General features: G+C 33.3%; 1 protein-coding gene across 1 annotated transcript in view; it reads left to right on the top strand.

Annotated features, from left to right (window-relative positions):
• LOC145691974 (protein takeout-like) overlaps positions 1–14,883 on the top strand; it is a 103,805-nt gene extending 88,922 nt beyond the window's left edge. Inside the window, exon 6 of the mRNA XM_081767273.1 lies at positions 14,247–14,883. Coding sequence (XP_081623399.1) covers positions 14,247–14,419 — 173 coding nt within the window. The 3' untranslated portion in view covers positions 14,420–14,883. The remainder of the gene's footprint in view (positions 1–14,246) is intronic.
• The last annotated feature ends 2,100 nt before the right edge of the window (positions 14,884–16,983 follow it).

Genomic DNA, 16,983 nt, shown 5'->3' with positions numbered 1-16,983 from the left:
TTTAGCCGTAAAATAACGATACAATTTTTCTTTTAATGTCCTTATAAAACGTTCAGTTAATGCACATTTAATTTCTGAATGTACACTATAATGATTAATTTCGTATTCTTTAAATAAACGTTTTACATGTTGATTATAAAATTCTGTACCTAAATCCGTTTGTACATTAAACACGGGTAGTTTAAAATTTTTTAAAATTTTTTTGATTGCTTTTGCCATTTCAGGACCTGTTTTTGTTTTTAAGGGAACACAATACGCATACCGTGAAAAAATATCGATACAACATAATATATACTTATAATTTTTGTTATACTTGGCAATATTTTGCATATCTGCTAAATCCATTTGTAATGTTTCATTTGGTGCACTAACATAATATTGTTTACGTTCAAACACTTTACGTGCTGGTGCATGTAATGTATATGCATCTTGAGATGCTAACCAATTTTTAATTTTGTTTTTTGATAATTTTGTTTTTGTTTGTAATGTTTTAATACTTGATAAAGAAGCAGGATTCGTATAATCATAATATAATTTTGACAATTTTCCCATTTTTATTTACATTTTATATTCTTTCCAGTTTTTAAAAATATTTGTTACTAGTGTTGGACTTTGTGATTTTTTAACTTTGCTATGTGATTTCACTATAGGAGTAGAAATAAATTCACGTGGTACATTAAGATCATCCAATAAAATTTTAAATTCGTGAATGCCTATAGGATTTCTTGAATATTTTCGTGTACGAACAACATCATTTATTAAATCAATAATATTAGAACCTGGTATTATTTTTCCTTGAATACGTACTGTTCCTGATTGATCCCAATGAATTTTATCAGAACTTGTTAACTGTTTTAATAATAGATCTGTTTTCCTTCGCTGTGTTTTTGGTACTGATTGTAAAATGTCTGATACAAAGGGTAAAATAGAATTATTTTTTTCTTCTTCTTGAGATAATAATGATGATGATGTTTGAGGAACATCTTTTTCAATAATAGGTAATGTAATTGGATTTTGTGAAACTGATGAAGTATAATTTAAATATTGTTGTAATGCTTGCTGATACAATTTCCATTTTTCTTCAATACTAAGATTACGACGTTGTAAAATACTATTCATTTCTTCATCTAAACGCGATTGATGTGAATCTATTGATTTTATATTCGCATGCATTTGTTGCATTGCATTTTCAGGCACTAATATCATTTTACGAAATTCCGACATAGTTATCTTCCAAACAAACTACTTGCTACTGCACCAAGTAATGGTCCTAAAATTAATGGTAAAAATGCCCCACCTTTCTGTAATAAAATTTTCTTTTTCTTATTAAGTGCTGTACGTTGTGCAGATAAAGCACGCAAGATCTTTTTATGTCTACGTAAACGTTGCTTCTGACGCGAATTCAATGGAATGTTTCCTTTTATTGTGTTTTTAGCAACTTGTGAAATAGTACGTATTAAATCACCAGATGCATGTCGTATAATTTGTTTTCGCTTTGCGCTTTTGCATTTGCACAAAGCACGGAGAGTATCAAAGTGTTGTTTCACCTTCAACATCTTGAACTAAACTAAACGTAAACGACTGAATTACTGTCTTTTACATTTGCATATACATGCAGTGTTTCATTAGGAAAAATATTTGTACGTAATCGTAATGCATCATTTGTTTTTTGAGTTAAGTCAAATAACAAATAAGTGTGAGGTTCACGTGTTACATCTTCGAACACATTCACAACTTGTTTACTATATCGTGGCATAATTTGTCTTGCTAAATATTGTATTTGTAATTTATCACGAGGATTTTTAAATACTATAATATAATGTGCATTTAAACTTATATCACGAGCATGTTTTCCTTTTGGAAATAAATTTTGAACAATAAATATTACTGTTAATTTTTTATGATGTGCATATTTTGTAAATAAGTTTGCAACATCACCATTGGTTTCAGACATTAAGTCATCTAATATTAATAATGAATTTTCTTGTATTTCAAAATTATTCATATCTGGAATACCTTCTATAAATCGAATTTCTGAACTTGCATCTAAATTTGGTATGACTGCACCATAACACCAAACAATTTCATTAAATTTCATAGTAAACATTTCATCACGTTCATTTAATAATCGATTTACAAAACATGTTTTACCTGCACGTGAAGGACCAGCAATTAAAATGGTTGATGGATGTTGAAACTTTAACATCTTGTATTAAACTGAATGCACACAATAGATACTTTACTTTATATACACTCATTCACACACACACACTCACTCACACAATTAACAACATAAATTAAAAATAAATTAAGAATAAGTTAAACAATAAATATTAAAGCTTGAAATGACTAGAATATGAATGAATGACTAGAATAAATGAATGACTAGAATGAAATGTATACTTTGGTTTACAATTTATAAGTTTGCACAGCAAACGATGGAATAAATAAATAAATAAATAGTGAAACTCTACTAATGATCTGTTAAAAATAAATAAATAAAAAGAATCACTTATAAGCCAAGCTAAAATTATTATTGTACATATCCATGAGGTAAACTTTTTGTCTTTGGTATTGGTTCGTCAGTTTGTATATCGTCAATACGTTTACGTTTTTTGTTTACCTCTTGGTGTGTTTTTGTCTCTTTACGCGAAAAGATAGTGAAGCCCTGTTTTCGCACAATGCTATTTGGATTTTCTATAATTGTACAATTAATATTTTCTGTCACTAATCCATAGAAACTCTCAAAGTTTATTCTTTGAGAGGTCCTATCATTTAGTGTAATTCCCCGAATTTTGAAAATATTCCGAAATTCCCCTGCGGCATTTTTAAGCCGCATACTATAATTTTTTGGCCCTAAGCCTATAAACGTTACAAACTCCCACCCTTCTTCAATTTCATCAGTGAGATCACCCAAATAGCTTCCAAGCTTTAACGGAGGTTCCCTATCTTTTTTACACGTAAACATAATACTGTCTGTGTCACAATAAATTACGTCTTCAGGTCCTACAGTCACAAGTAAATCATATAATTGTAGCCTGGCCCATGAAGTAATAAAACCAGCAAGGACGACATTGGAAAATTCTAAAGGTACATTTTCGGTTTCCAAGTCTTTATATGTTAGAATAAGATGTTCATCACCAACTGGAATAACACTATGAACCTCATATCTCGGTGTAGCAAGGTACCTATGGAACTCTGTCCCACTATCAATAATCACACACTGTGTCATATCTGTGCGCTGTCCCCATTTTCCGTATAAGGAATTGAGGTACAACTTCGCGCATTGTCTAAGTCCAGGGTTCGTCCTAATATTATCTTTATTTAATTTTATGCCTTCGTGAGCATAGTAATCGTCAATATACTTATCTTTGTCTTCTTCAGTTTTACACCAAGCAGGATAGCCTGAAGCTTCCTGCTTCATCTGAAGAAACGTATTCACATAGTCCCGGAATAAACTAGGTGAATTCAGATCTTCAGAACCCATGAGTTCAAATTCCCATATTTCATAAATTTTGACGATTTTATATCCGTTTTCAAGAGCACGGTGAAGCTCTGGTGAACAAAAAGTTCCAGTTAATGCACGTTCAGTATCACTATGTGTGCAATTATCAATAGTTTCTCCTTCCATACATAGCCTACAAAGTCCAAATATTAATCGGCTTTGCGCTACATACGGTAAGATGGGAAAAAAGAGTTGTTTAGGAGCCAATACAGTACATTTTACAATCCCATGAATTTTTCCCACATCTGGGAAAACCGGCCCCTTATGCACCTTAGGTGCCCCCACCGGAAGAGGTTTCCTTGCCATTACGTAGGGGTATAACGATGTAATATCATAATAAAAAATGGATTCATCGTCCGCACAATTCACATAAGAACGAAATACTTCAGTACGGCCTCCGTTGTAGCAACTCTTAGGAATAAGAAAGTCTGCAGTAGTATCACATTGTTCTTTAAGGAACTTTTGTAAATCTACATCTGTGCGTACTTTATTATCCCAAGAGCACTCCCATATTTCATACAAATTCATTTTTAGAATTTCTGTGAAATATTTTCGCCGGATTTCCGTATGTTCGTACCTTTTTTCAAATGTGTTGTACGGACCATGTGCATTATCTATTATGGCATTACGGTTATTTGGATAACACGTTTTACAGGCATGCCAGTAACATCCCATAAATTCGAACACGGCATTAAGCTCTGCATTGTATCCGTCAACATTATACCTTCCAAAAGATTGTTCTCCGTTTCGTCCAGCATGCTGGATTTCTATACCCATTTGGTGTTCCATATACTTTAGCCATTTCATTGCTTTCTCACTGGTTTTTGTTTTATAATGGTACCCCAAAGGTGGTATAACAGAAATACTTTCTTCTGGAAGATATGATGTACGATATGTTTACATGGCTAAACTTGCAATCGTAGACGATACTAGAAAACATTGTAATCCACCCGTTTTCTCTTCTATGATATTAGTAAATTTAATAACAGCTTCTGTGAGAATTCTCACATCATTTTCACAATACTCCAGCATTTCCTTTTGCAAATTAAATTGCTCTCCCAATTGCACCCGTTCTTGGTGCCATCCCTCCAACCGCTTTCTTTCTTCACCAGATCGCGATTCAGGATCATAGTACTCTATTTCCGGATATGGTCCTACATAATTTTGGTTCTCTACTGTATTAAACAAGTATGGGAAATCTCCCTTCTTTAAATTTTCTGAAAGGCCTAACGTTTTAGGTAATTTTGATAATTTTACACCAACAAACAAATAACTATCTCTAAAAATGATTTTATTATGAATAGAAATACTAAAAATCTTTTGACCCTGAATTAAAGTTTTTGGAATAATATGCTGGGACTCAATGAGAGATCTCAAACAGAAAATGCTATCAAAACGACTACCATTATGACTTATGACGCATACTTTACTAAATAGGGGTCTATCTAATAAAATATGTGTAATAAATTCATCAATGGTTTTAAAAGAAAACGACCGGTTACCGTTTTCATCACCACATGTACTGCAGGCTTCATCAATGCCGTTATTCATACATTTATGGCATACATGTCTAGCGCATACCAAGCAAACAACGTGTTCCCGCTCCCCACGCTCATTTTCCGGTTTGAGCATGGTTTCTACGTCAAAGACAATATAAAGAAACCTCTTGATATGAGTAGGTTTTACTTTCTTCACATAACATGAGTGACCTTCCTGTACATGTTCGCGACACGTACTGCAAAAGTATTCACCACATGTATGATCAGATTTACGTGATCTTAAATCATAGAGTGCATTACAGTTGATGCAAACTTTCACATATTCACACACATTCTTGCCAATTTTATTACCTTTTAAATGATTGTCGAAACATTCACCCCTAGTAAAATATCTATTGCATGCATTGCATTTCATTTTATACATCGTAACATCAAGTTTATGCATATGTTCGCAAGCTGAACACATTAACTCACACTTATGATAACGATTCAAACCTTTAAATCCCTTTAAACAGTGCAAGCAATACTTTTTTTTTCTTAGAAATGACGTTATTGTACGAATAGGACGGAAATGTCCAATACGTCCCCTTTGATCGTAATAAATATAGATGGGTTTTGCATCTTGTAACTCTGGTCTTTGTACTTGTGTTTCCGGGTAACGTACTCTAAATTCACGTTTGCTTTCGGGTACTTTTTCATAAATAATAATTTGATAATTTGGAGCTAAATGTTTCTGAAACAATTCAACGTCATTAAAATCGCAACCACCTTTAACGCTAACACCTGCCTCAGTACAAAGCTTAATTGCTCTACCTTTTAATGTATCTCTAGTTGGATCTGTTAAATGACTCAAATTTTGATGTGTTTCGGTATGCTTTGCTATACCCCAAGCAATACTTTTAGGTAAGCAAAGTTTATCATTATCGGTTCCCGGGAGCTCAACCAAATGTTGTACTAAAAATTCATTTAAAGGTAAATATTTGTTTAGTGTGGAATTATTATCTCGTGTTCTTCCAGCACCAAACATCGAATTTACTATATGAAATCGAAAGAGGACATGATTACCTAAAAGGAAGTCTTCATTACTATTTAACACTCTAGTAATGGAAGCTAAAACGGACTTAGCAGAAATGTCTTTGCGGCGTCTCCATGGAACATACACTGCTTTCTTATCCTTACTATTGGAGGAATCAATGTACATTCCAACAAAATCATTAGGTCTCGCATTGTTCAATACATTATCCAATGCGAAGTTCATTAGGTTTTCAATATAGGCCGCAGGATTTCTAATTTCATCATTTCCCATTGGCCTTACCGCAATTTCATGTCCCACCAAGTTAAACTTAGTGAAACTTTTTCTGCTTTCACGTACTACTTCGAAATTACCTTCCCCTGTATTTTGAACATCTGTATGTCCGCTACGTTTACTTGGAGAAACGTAACCAGAAGTACTAGGTTGTGGAGACCCCATTCCGTAACCACGAGTATCCCGTGAACATTGTACACTTGATACCTCTACTTCATTATTTACAACATCCACAGGATTTTGTCCGTTTTCACATAACTCGTTTAATAAAGCCTCCACATAATCAGATGTTCCAAACTCATCGGGATTTACTAAAACTGCGGAATTTTGATTTGTTTGTGTACCATCTGCTGCTTCATTTTCTATTTGTTCATTAATAATTTCATCAATTAAATTAAAATCTTCTTCTTGAAGTATGTTTTCCAAGGGTTGACTTTCTTGGTGGACCGAGGTTACGGAATTTTCAACAGATGGCATCACATTATTATGAACCAAAATAAAACGCGATCCATAATTACAAAATTCGGCTACCTCTGCTGCATTTATCCTATCACCTTGTGCACAATTAAAATAATTAAAATGAATGAATTTGTCATGTGCCCACTGGTACATGATTTGCTCACGGAAAAATCCGTGTACAAATAAGTCAACAATGTCAGCACTAGACATTGCATATTGCAATATAAGTGCTTGATTATCATGGTAAAAATTAAAAAGAGCTGATAGCAAGGTATCATACCTTTCACTGCCACGAAATCCTTGGCGTTGCTTATCCATAATACGCCACCAAGTCTCCAACACGCGCTCCTTAGTGTGTAAGCCTTGTATGACACCACCCAGGTAAATTTCATCAATTTCGTTAAACTCGTTTACGTATGATGCACCAAGAAATTCCATCTGTAAAATATAAAAACAAAAATTAGTATACATTAAAATAAATACAACAATATAATGTTATTCAGTTAACAATATTATTTAGTTTCTTTCTAAGAAGCTCTACTTATTTTTTTCTGTTAATAGAACACTCATAGAGTGTGATCATCATTAAAATTCTGCAAGAACTTCGTTGTTAAAATAGAGTGTAATCATTAATAAAATTCTGCAAGAACTTCATTGTTAAAATGGAGTGTGAACATTTTAAAATTATGCAATAACTTTGTTCATAAAATAAAGTGTGAATCTATTAAGAAACATGTTTTGCACAATTGTAAAACAAATTTCGTTTGTTTTAAAATGGGGTATTATTGTAAATATTTAACAGTTTACAATTTTTAAAAATAATACTTTATATACCAATATTTAATCAAAGTATAAAAACATTATCATTCAAATATGTATAATATATAAATATACTTACGATGATCTTCTATGTAAATCTGGTATGTATTCTAAAGTTGATAAAAATCAGGATTTCTTCCTTCCTTCCTTTCTTCTTCTTTTTTTCTTCTTATCTTGTTTTGAATTTCAACAACTGTAACAATACAGTTAATATTAATACTCTTTTCTAAATATAATATTTTAATATTTCTTTTATTATATGGTTGTATAAATTTAATCACTAACTAAGTAAATATCGTGTTAAAGGTACGGTTACCAACATTCATATGATAATATTTCCTTAGCAGCGGGGGTATATATACACAATGCTTAACAAAAAAATAAAAATAAAACCAGTTTAAACCGGTTTAAACACCTGCAGCAAAGCAAACAAAAGAAATTCCTAGCACTACTAACAAAGAAATTTTTTAGACCAATAACATAAGGTACAAATTACATCATATTGTGTAATATTGTTACTGTTACTAAATTTAAAATATGTTAAACCACCTGCGTACAAGATTACAAAACCAAATGCTTTTGGGTACGAGACTACAAAACGAAAAGCGTTTGGGTACGAGACTACAAACTGTGTTGTAGCCTATACAGGTAGTAGTGTTATACTTCGTGTTAATATTATAATTATTATTTTAGACGGTAATTACATTATATTTAATGCAAAGTATACGTATACTAAACGTGTACGGTAAATCATAATACGTTTTTTATGTTTATGTTTGATTAAGTTTGTTAATGTTTGTGTAATCATGTACACAAAATGTAAATAAACTGTTATGTTTATGTTCGGCAATGTTCGGGAAACTTCGGTTAAGTTCGGAACCATTTGTGTGGCACATTAACCAATATGTATAAAATTGTAGATACACTTTTGTTTGTTCGGCAATGTTCGTAAAACTTCGGTTAAGTTCGTGTTAACTTGTTTAAATTTTTAATTAATGGTGTTTTAAAAATAATGTATACTAGATTAATGCACATTAAAATTCATCCGCCATATTTGTTTCTTCAAAGAACGCCACCTGTACCATAACATTCACATTAGTGTGTATAAGACTGTGCGTGTGTGTACATGTGCCATAGCAAGTTACCGAGTGCTGTTTGTCCGGCAATACCCCGCGCACTTTCCGGGCAGCAAAATTTTACGCGTCCCGCGTCGCAAAAACTTTTTTCTCGGTGTAAATACAGCGCGGCGCGTACCGGTCGCGGTAAAAAATGCGCGGCGCGCACCAGTTGCGGTAAAAAACGCGCAAAAAAGGTATTTATTTTAGTAATATTATTCATTTTACCTATTCATATAAAAATATATCCTTTAATAAACATATTTCCAAAGTTTCAAAAAAATCGACGCCATATTGTTTATGTAAATTCATTAAATTTTTATTTTCAATTTACAATGTTGTAAGCTGTATAGTAATGTTCATTAGGTCCTAACGATTAAGAAAATACCTTTCTTTACTTTCTATGACCAATAGTTGGCCGTAAAAACCCAAAAATGTAAAATGTACTTTTTGAACATGCCTCGTATAAAATCGAAAAAAATAAAAATTGTTCAAATGTATCATGTAGGGTGTCTTTCTATATAGATTTTGACCTGATAAATCGATTTCCGTTGTTCATTTTGGCCTACGATGAACCGTTTAGGATTTATGTTCATTTAAAGTTATTTTAAAGTTACAGTGTTCTAATCTGTATAGTAGTGTTCCTTAGGGTCTAACAATTGAGAAAATACCTTTCTTTACTTTCTACGACCAATAGTTTGGCCAAAAAAGCGAAAAAATAAAAAAACTATACTTTTGGAACACACTGTATATAAATTTCAAAAAAATAAAAATTGTTCAAATGTATCATGTAGGGTGTCTTTCTATATAGATTTTGACCTGATAAATCGATTTCTGTTGTCCATTTTCACCTACGATGAACCGTTTAGGATTTATGTTCATTTAAAGTTATTTTAAAGTTACAGTGTTCTAATCTGTATAGTAGTGTTCCTTAGGTCCTAACAATTAAGAAAATACTTTTCTTTTGTTTCTACGACCAATACTTTGTCCAAAAAAGCGAAAAAATAAAAAACTATACTTTTGGAACACACTGTATATAAATTTCAAAAAAATAAAAATTGTTCAAATGTATCATGTAGGGTGTCTTTCTATATAGATTTTGACCTGATAAATCGATTTCTGTTGTCCATTTTCACCTACGATGAACCGTTTAGGATTTATGTTCATTAAAATTATTTTAAAGTTACAGTGTTCTAATCTGTATAGTAGTGTTCCTTAGGGTCTAACAATTGAGAAAATACTTTTCTTTACTTTCTACGACCAATAGTTTGGCCAAAAAAGCGAAAAAATAAAAAACTATACTTTTGGAACACACTGTATAAAATCAAAAAAAAATAAAAATTGTTCAAATGTATCATGTAGGGTGTCTTTCTATATAGATTTTGACCTGATAAATCGATTTCTGTTGTCCATTTTCACCTACGATGAACCGTTTAGGAGCTATGACCATTTAAAATTATTTTCAAGTTACATTGTTCTAATCTGTATCGTAGTGTTCCTTAGGTCCTAACAATTAAGAAAATACCTTTCTTTTCTTTCTATGACCAATAGTTGGCCGTCAAAAGCCAAAAATGTAATGTTAGAGCCCTACATGTCCACCCGCCACTGTTAGCCCCCACAAAAAATTGTTCAATTTTATCGTGTAAGGTGTCTTTCTATATAAATTTTGACCTAACAAATCGATTTCTGTAATCCGTTTTATCATATAATCAATCGTTTACGATTTATGAACATTTAAAGTTATTATACGGAAAAAATCTTAGTCTTTTTGCATCAACGCCATCTATATACCAACACATGTCAGTAGCATACATGCTTTTGTGCGGTTAACATGAATCCGTATCGGTCTCGTCTTATTTGTAGAACCGGCATTCCCTCATACGTTTACCGACAAATTCATTTTGTCGTTTCCCGTCTTTTTTTTTCCCGCCATATTTTAGTGCTTCGTATATGCTTCAAACATTGAAGAGGATAACATTCTGTGTTACGTAAGTATCAAGATTTTATCATTTCTATACTTTACATGTTCTTTCCCATAGGCATATCTGATAAATCCATTTCTATTATTTCAATTGACACATATATTTTTAAAGAAAAAAATAGTCACTTAGAATTTCAATAAACCGCACGCATATACGCCACTGATATCAGCAAATAAATTATTTATTTTCGTTTATTTGGTATTCCGTTTCTCATGGCTTACACAAACTTACAGTTTCTGTGTTCAAAATCAAACTTTCTCCGTTCCTTTTAAACACCGTAAATTCCATTCCATTCAACTAGGAATAAAAAAAAAGGGCCTGAGGCAGCATTCAGGTTATCCTCACCCCTCTCACACACACCAATACATGTATGTGTGGTTCCTGCATTTTTTCTCTGTTTCTCTCCCTCTCTTGCTGTTTTGTCAAACTACAAACATATTCTCCCCCGCCCCTCTCTTCTCCTCTCACGCACACTAACGCATTTATGTGTGTTTCCCGCATCTATCGTTCGCGCTCTTTCCTTCCTCCTCCCTACCGGCACACCAATACATGCATGCTTCCCGCATTCTATGTATCTCTATCTCTCTCTCTCACACGCACACTAACGCATTTATGTGTGTTTCCCGCATCTATCGTTCGCGCTCTTTCCTTCCTCCCGCCCCGCAACACCGAGCACTTCGGTCCCCACCTTGCACTCAGCGTTTATGTATGCTTCCCTCTCTCGCTCTCTTATGTTAGAAAACAATCTGTCCACGATATGCTTCTTGGTGTTTTAAATCCCCTCATAAAAACCATTCAGGAAATGCGCAGCATTTCTGGTTTGCATATTTCAATCTTAAATTTGCCGTAACAACGGTTCTATCTGACATTTGTCCAATAAATAAAAACAAACACAAGTCATTTTAATTCGTGTAAATACATTTAAAATCCAAGTTCAATATTTATATAAATGGTAAATTTTAACTTACTTTTTTCCTTCCAGTAATTCCAAAATTATTCTCCAAACAACACACTCACAGAAAAAATACACAAGCCAAGTTTCCACAACGCCCAAAAGCACACTATATAATCTGCTCTCATTTCAAACTTCGTTATATATATATTCGTTAACCTGGGTGGTTCCAGCGTTCACACACACCCTTCCAATTTTCACAAAAAACAAGTACAAAGCTATTCTTTAAAGTTAACAAGAATCTTTTACAGAAAAAGGGCTTCTTCTTTCTTTCTTTTTTATTCTATCAATGCATGCTAAATGGAACATTTTTCTGTCTAACAAGTCACAAAAATCTTTTTTTCTTTTCTAAAAAGAGTAACGTTCAACTCAAAATTACACGGAGTCTCATCCCTCAACAATAAATGTCACATACGTTTTTCTCAAATAACTTTCTACATCCTAACAACTTAAAAGATCTTTTTTTCTTTCTTTCTTTTCTAAAAAGAGTTAGACATACAGGTGTGTCCCAACCAACATAACATTTTCTCATCCACACACAAAAAAAAAAAAAAAGTTTCGCTTTCTATTGTAGTAATTTTAACTATTCCCACGTTAATTTAAATTGGTCCTTTGCTCAAAAGGACACTACACTTTCCATATGCAATCTTGTGCCATGTCTCTCAGTATGGGGTAATGTAACAACTCTCACAAAGTGACGTGACATTTTCAAGGTATTTCTTACATTCTCTCTCCTTCAGTATACTCATTGCTATTTCTCCATAGGGTGCATGTTACAGTGCCCCCAATTAACCAATGTGCAGAGCACAGTACACCCCCACCACCTCCAAAAAACCTGGAACACACACATACAAGCAGGTGTCTCCTATTTCTTTCTTTTCCATGCAGTAGAAATTACAGGCCCCCAATTAAGCAATGTCCAGAGCATAGTTCGCCCTCCTCCTCCAAAAAACTGGACCACCCAAAATTACAGTACACCTGTGTATATGTTTCTTTCTTTCTTTAGTACACATCAAAGAATTCTCTCCCTACTCATGCCATTCTTAGGTTACATGACTTTCTCACGTCCTGCTGTTACACTATTTTCTGGCTTCCAACAGTTAAACTTTCTCATACAATATATTCTTTTCTTTTAATGACACAATGTTCAAATTGTAACAGTGTTACAAAAAGCTTGTCAATTTCAAATTCTATCCTTTTCTTTCATGTTTCTCATGTTTCTCCGCCTTCCAACAGTTAAAGTATTGTGCAACATCCATATCTCACATTAAATTGACACTTTCCTACTTCCTTAATTGACACAATGATGGAATTACGAGACACCTCCAAAAGAAACATCTGCTACGAATACAATGGTGTTTGTCGGCAATCCTTTGTTCTATTACCTCACACGTTGGATAGATCCAGGACCAAGTACTACTAAGCGCCCATTTACACTATCACCGTCTCCACCGTTCACTTCACATTGCAGTTCTTGAGCTCCTCACATAGCATGGAGTCTGCCTTAACACAGCATTAGCAACAGCCAGGCGGTGTATTCCCGCCTGACCGTTGCCAATTCTGATATATGTTTATTTACAAATCCAGGCATTTCTATTAAATTGACAAGTATCCGTATACACAAATTTAAATTATGGTTTCTACCTTCAAAGGATGTCGCCATTAAGATCAAAGAAGGTCTGGTTTGAAACTTAGTAGTGTTTGCAATTTTTATATTCATTGAGACGAAACAATTTACAAACCAATACCATTATACTTCTTTACCTATTTATGAATGTATTTATTACCTAAGGGAAAAATGATGATAAAGTATAAATCATATAACAAAGGTATATTAAAACCTTTATCCCTAATAATCTAATGACTCATTCAAAATACCAAAGAATAAACACTAATATTAATCAATTCGATTTGATATTTTTATTGCGTTCAATTTACATTTTGTTTTCTGTTTGATCGCTAAGTGAAATGAATGAAAATGATAAGTTGTGCTTTTTAGATTACTGGATTCAAACTCATCATAGCACATTTTCTTTTCTAAATTTACCCAATTTGTACCCTCTGATAGTACTACTGGATTCTAACTTAACCTGGTCTTGTTTAATATGTATTTCCCTCACTATTAATGCTTAAAAGTAGGATTTGAAAAAGAATCTCTAGCTCTAGATAATAAAATATTTTATGTTCTGTCAGCAAACTTTCATTTTGGCTTATTCACTTTTTCATAACCCAGTATTAGCCTTAGTTTGTATGTGGGTCAGCTGCCTTGCGTGAGATTTTAAGTGAGATATACAGTCACAAACATTAATAAATGGAGGCTGAAGCCATTATTTCTTATGGCTCCAACCTCCAATTATTAATGTTCGTGACTGTACCACATTGGGAAAATAATCTGACTTAATTACAGTTTCCTAAGATTTAAGCTTTCCCTCTGATTATAGTCTTATTGTACGCATTATGTCTATTGCCTGTGTTTCTATTCTGTCTTCAAGTCCTAAATTATTTCTTCTCTCTGAATTCCACTGTATCACGTACTTTATATAAAGAAGTTTCTACAGATGGTGTGCAATGTTGATACATATTTTATTTTTCTTAATATTTCTTTTCAGATACTGCAGCTAATGCGTTTGTGAATCAAGTTTGGGGATTCTTCTATCAAGAGTTGTTATCGGAGATTCAAGAAGATATTGACATTCTATTAACTGATTATTCTAACAAGGTCTCTCTTCAAACTCCGATCGATCCGTTTATCTCTAAAGAAGAACCTAAACAAGCATTATAAGAATGAAGTTATTTAAATGTGTGATTGATGAGTGATTCATAGAATGAATGTTAGATTGAAAAACCATTATGTAAATACAACTATGTACAGCATGTTCAAAAAATATCTTTGTCTGTGGGAAGCGAAATGATGAAGGTTGTAGATATAAAGTGATTAGTCCTATCTGTCCTTTAATCAATAACTTCGGAACCAGTAATCAGTTTGAGTTCTGTTTTCCTTGAACGTAAACAGAACGCAACCTCCTGTGCAGTATTAAAAAATTGTACCATAACTGGTCAATTTACCTTGATGTTATTGACAAGGCAACTAATAGGGAGTAAATATACAATTTTTGATTGTAAATATCCTTACAATCACCAAGAAGAAGGGTATATTATAATTCTCTTTCAACTATTCATTTTAGTGTAGTACATTAAAAAAAAAAATGTTTCTCAAAGTTGAAACTACAGATGTCTCAAAACAAATGCGAAATTAAAAAAAAAAATGACTGTAATTGATTGTTCCTTGTATCAATTGTAAAATTCCATTTCAATAAATTTTTTAGTTAAACTCTTTATTGACTCATTACCAAATGTCGTTCTGATGCTGATGTACTTATAAAGTATTAAATTGTTTAAACAAAAATACCAAAAAAAAAAAAAAGATCTAATACAGACTTACTTGTGTCATTCAACTTTCTTTTCAGTTGAATGCTGAAAACTTTCGTGCTTTAAATGCTAACTTTTAATCATATCTCTCTCTCTACAATTGCTTACGTTCAATTCTACTAATACGAGTATTTTATTTATTCTTGTTGTCGTCTTACACATTAATCTTCTAATATAAAAACTATATTACCACTTAAATTCTACTTAAATTCACCTCACCTTACATCCATAGTTCTCAGCACGGCTTTCTACCGAAAAGCTCAAGTCTCTCAAACTTAAGTACTCTTCTTTCCTGTGCAGTCAAATGTATGAATAACAATACTCAATTAGATGTTATCTACTTTGATCTCTCGAAGGCCTTTGATTCTGTCAGTCACATTCATCTTCTTCATAAACTCTCCAATAGATTTAATGTACATGGCAAATTTCTCTCTCTAATCACAAGCTACTTGAAGGACCGTAAACAGAGAGTTGTTCTTTCAGGGGCGACTTCTAACCCCCAAACCGTGATCTCAGGGGTGCCTCAGGGTAGTGTACTTGGGCCTCTACTGTTTGTCCTGTATATGGATGATCTCTACACGCACTTATCAGCTCAATCTAGTGGCCTTCTGCTTTTTGCTGACGATTGTAAGTTATACAGAGAAATATCGTGTCTCCATGACACAATTGCTCTACAGGAAGACATGAATTACCTTACAGGCTGGTGTGAAATGTGGCACTTGAAACTCAACAGTAAGAAATGTGACAGTAATACTATTACTTTGAAAACGTCTCCTGTTCCCTCCACATACCATATCAACGATTCCCCTATCACACATTCTGCTAGTCATAACGATCTTGGTGTCATCTTTGATTCAAAACTCACCTTCTCTGACCACATCTCCTCAATACTAAAGAATTCAATGCGCATGTTGGGACTTCTTTATCGATTCACCGAACTACGCACTGTTTCTTCATTAGCAACTTTTTATAAGACTTTAATAGCGCCCAAGATCGAATACTGCTCTCCCATATGGGCCATGGCAGCACCTACACATCTCTCCAGACTTGATTCTGTTCTCAATTTCTTCATTGCTATAGTCCGATTCCGTGTTCCTGCACTTCGAATATTATCTAAGAAGGAGCTCTTGCGACATCTTAATATTCAGACTCCTGAAGTACGCAGAATTATCTCTGACCTGAAATATCTACATAAAATAGTTAATGGAACCTTAAGATCGGAAATATTACTTCAGGAACTATCCTTACGTGTCCCTTCCCGCATCACTCGGAATACCCACCTATTCCATCTTGCCCGTCCTAGGTTGGCTGTTATACAGAGGTCTCTTTTTTATAGAATACCAAACAGTTATAATCAAGTAACAACTGATGTGGACATTTTTTCGAGCTACCCAGTGTTTGAAAGAGCAATTAAACGAGCTTTGACGGAATAGTTTTACTTTTACACTCTTTTTTTCTATGTTGTTGTTATTGTTGTCTTGTTTTTTTTCTTTCTTTTGTTAGCATGTCCCTGTGTAAAATGGCAAAGTTATGCTGTATCTGGGAAATTGTTCAATAAATAAATAAATAAATAAATTAAACACAATTTGCTAAATGCGAATTATGTCGTATAAACTCTCTCTGAGACATATTACGACATCGTCACTAGTAAGTATCAATATTATATATAAGGTCTTTGTTAAAGAATGGTATGGTATCATAAGGTTCAGTGTCGGATCTAGAAGGTAAAAACTGGGGGGGGGGCTACCAGACCCCACACTATGCTAAGTATATCATGAGCTTAGTATAAAGTTTCAAAAATATATAAATACTAGCTTAAGTTATTTTCGTCACTCTGAAATTGGGGGGCCCTAGGACCTCCGGCCCCGAGCTAGATCCGCCACTGGTAAGGTTATTATAGTTTCGTGTGTCTCCATC

Source organism: Thermobia domestica, chromosome 8 (genome assembly GCF_964235325.1).
Source record: "Thermobia domestica chromosome 8, izTheDome1.hap1.1, whole genome shotgun sequence".
In the NCBI taxonomy this organism is placed as follows: Eukaryota; Metazoa; Arthropoda; class Insecta; order Zygentoma; family Lepismatidae; genus Thermobia; species Thermobia domestica.
The sequence above is the reverse complement of the archived record's forward strand: the minus strand, read 5'-3'. Positions and strand labels throughout refer to the sequence as shown.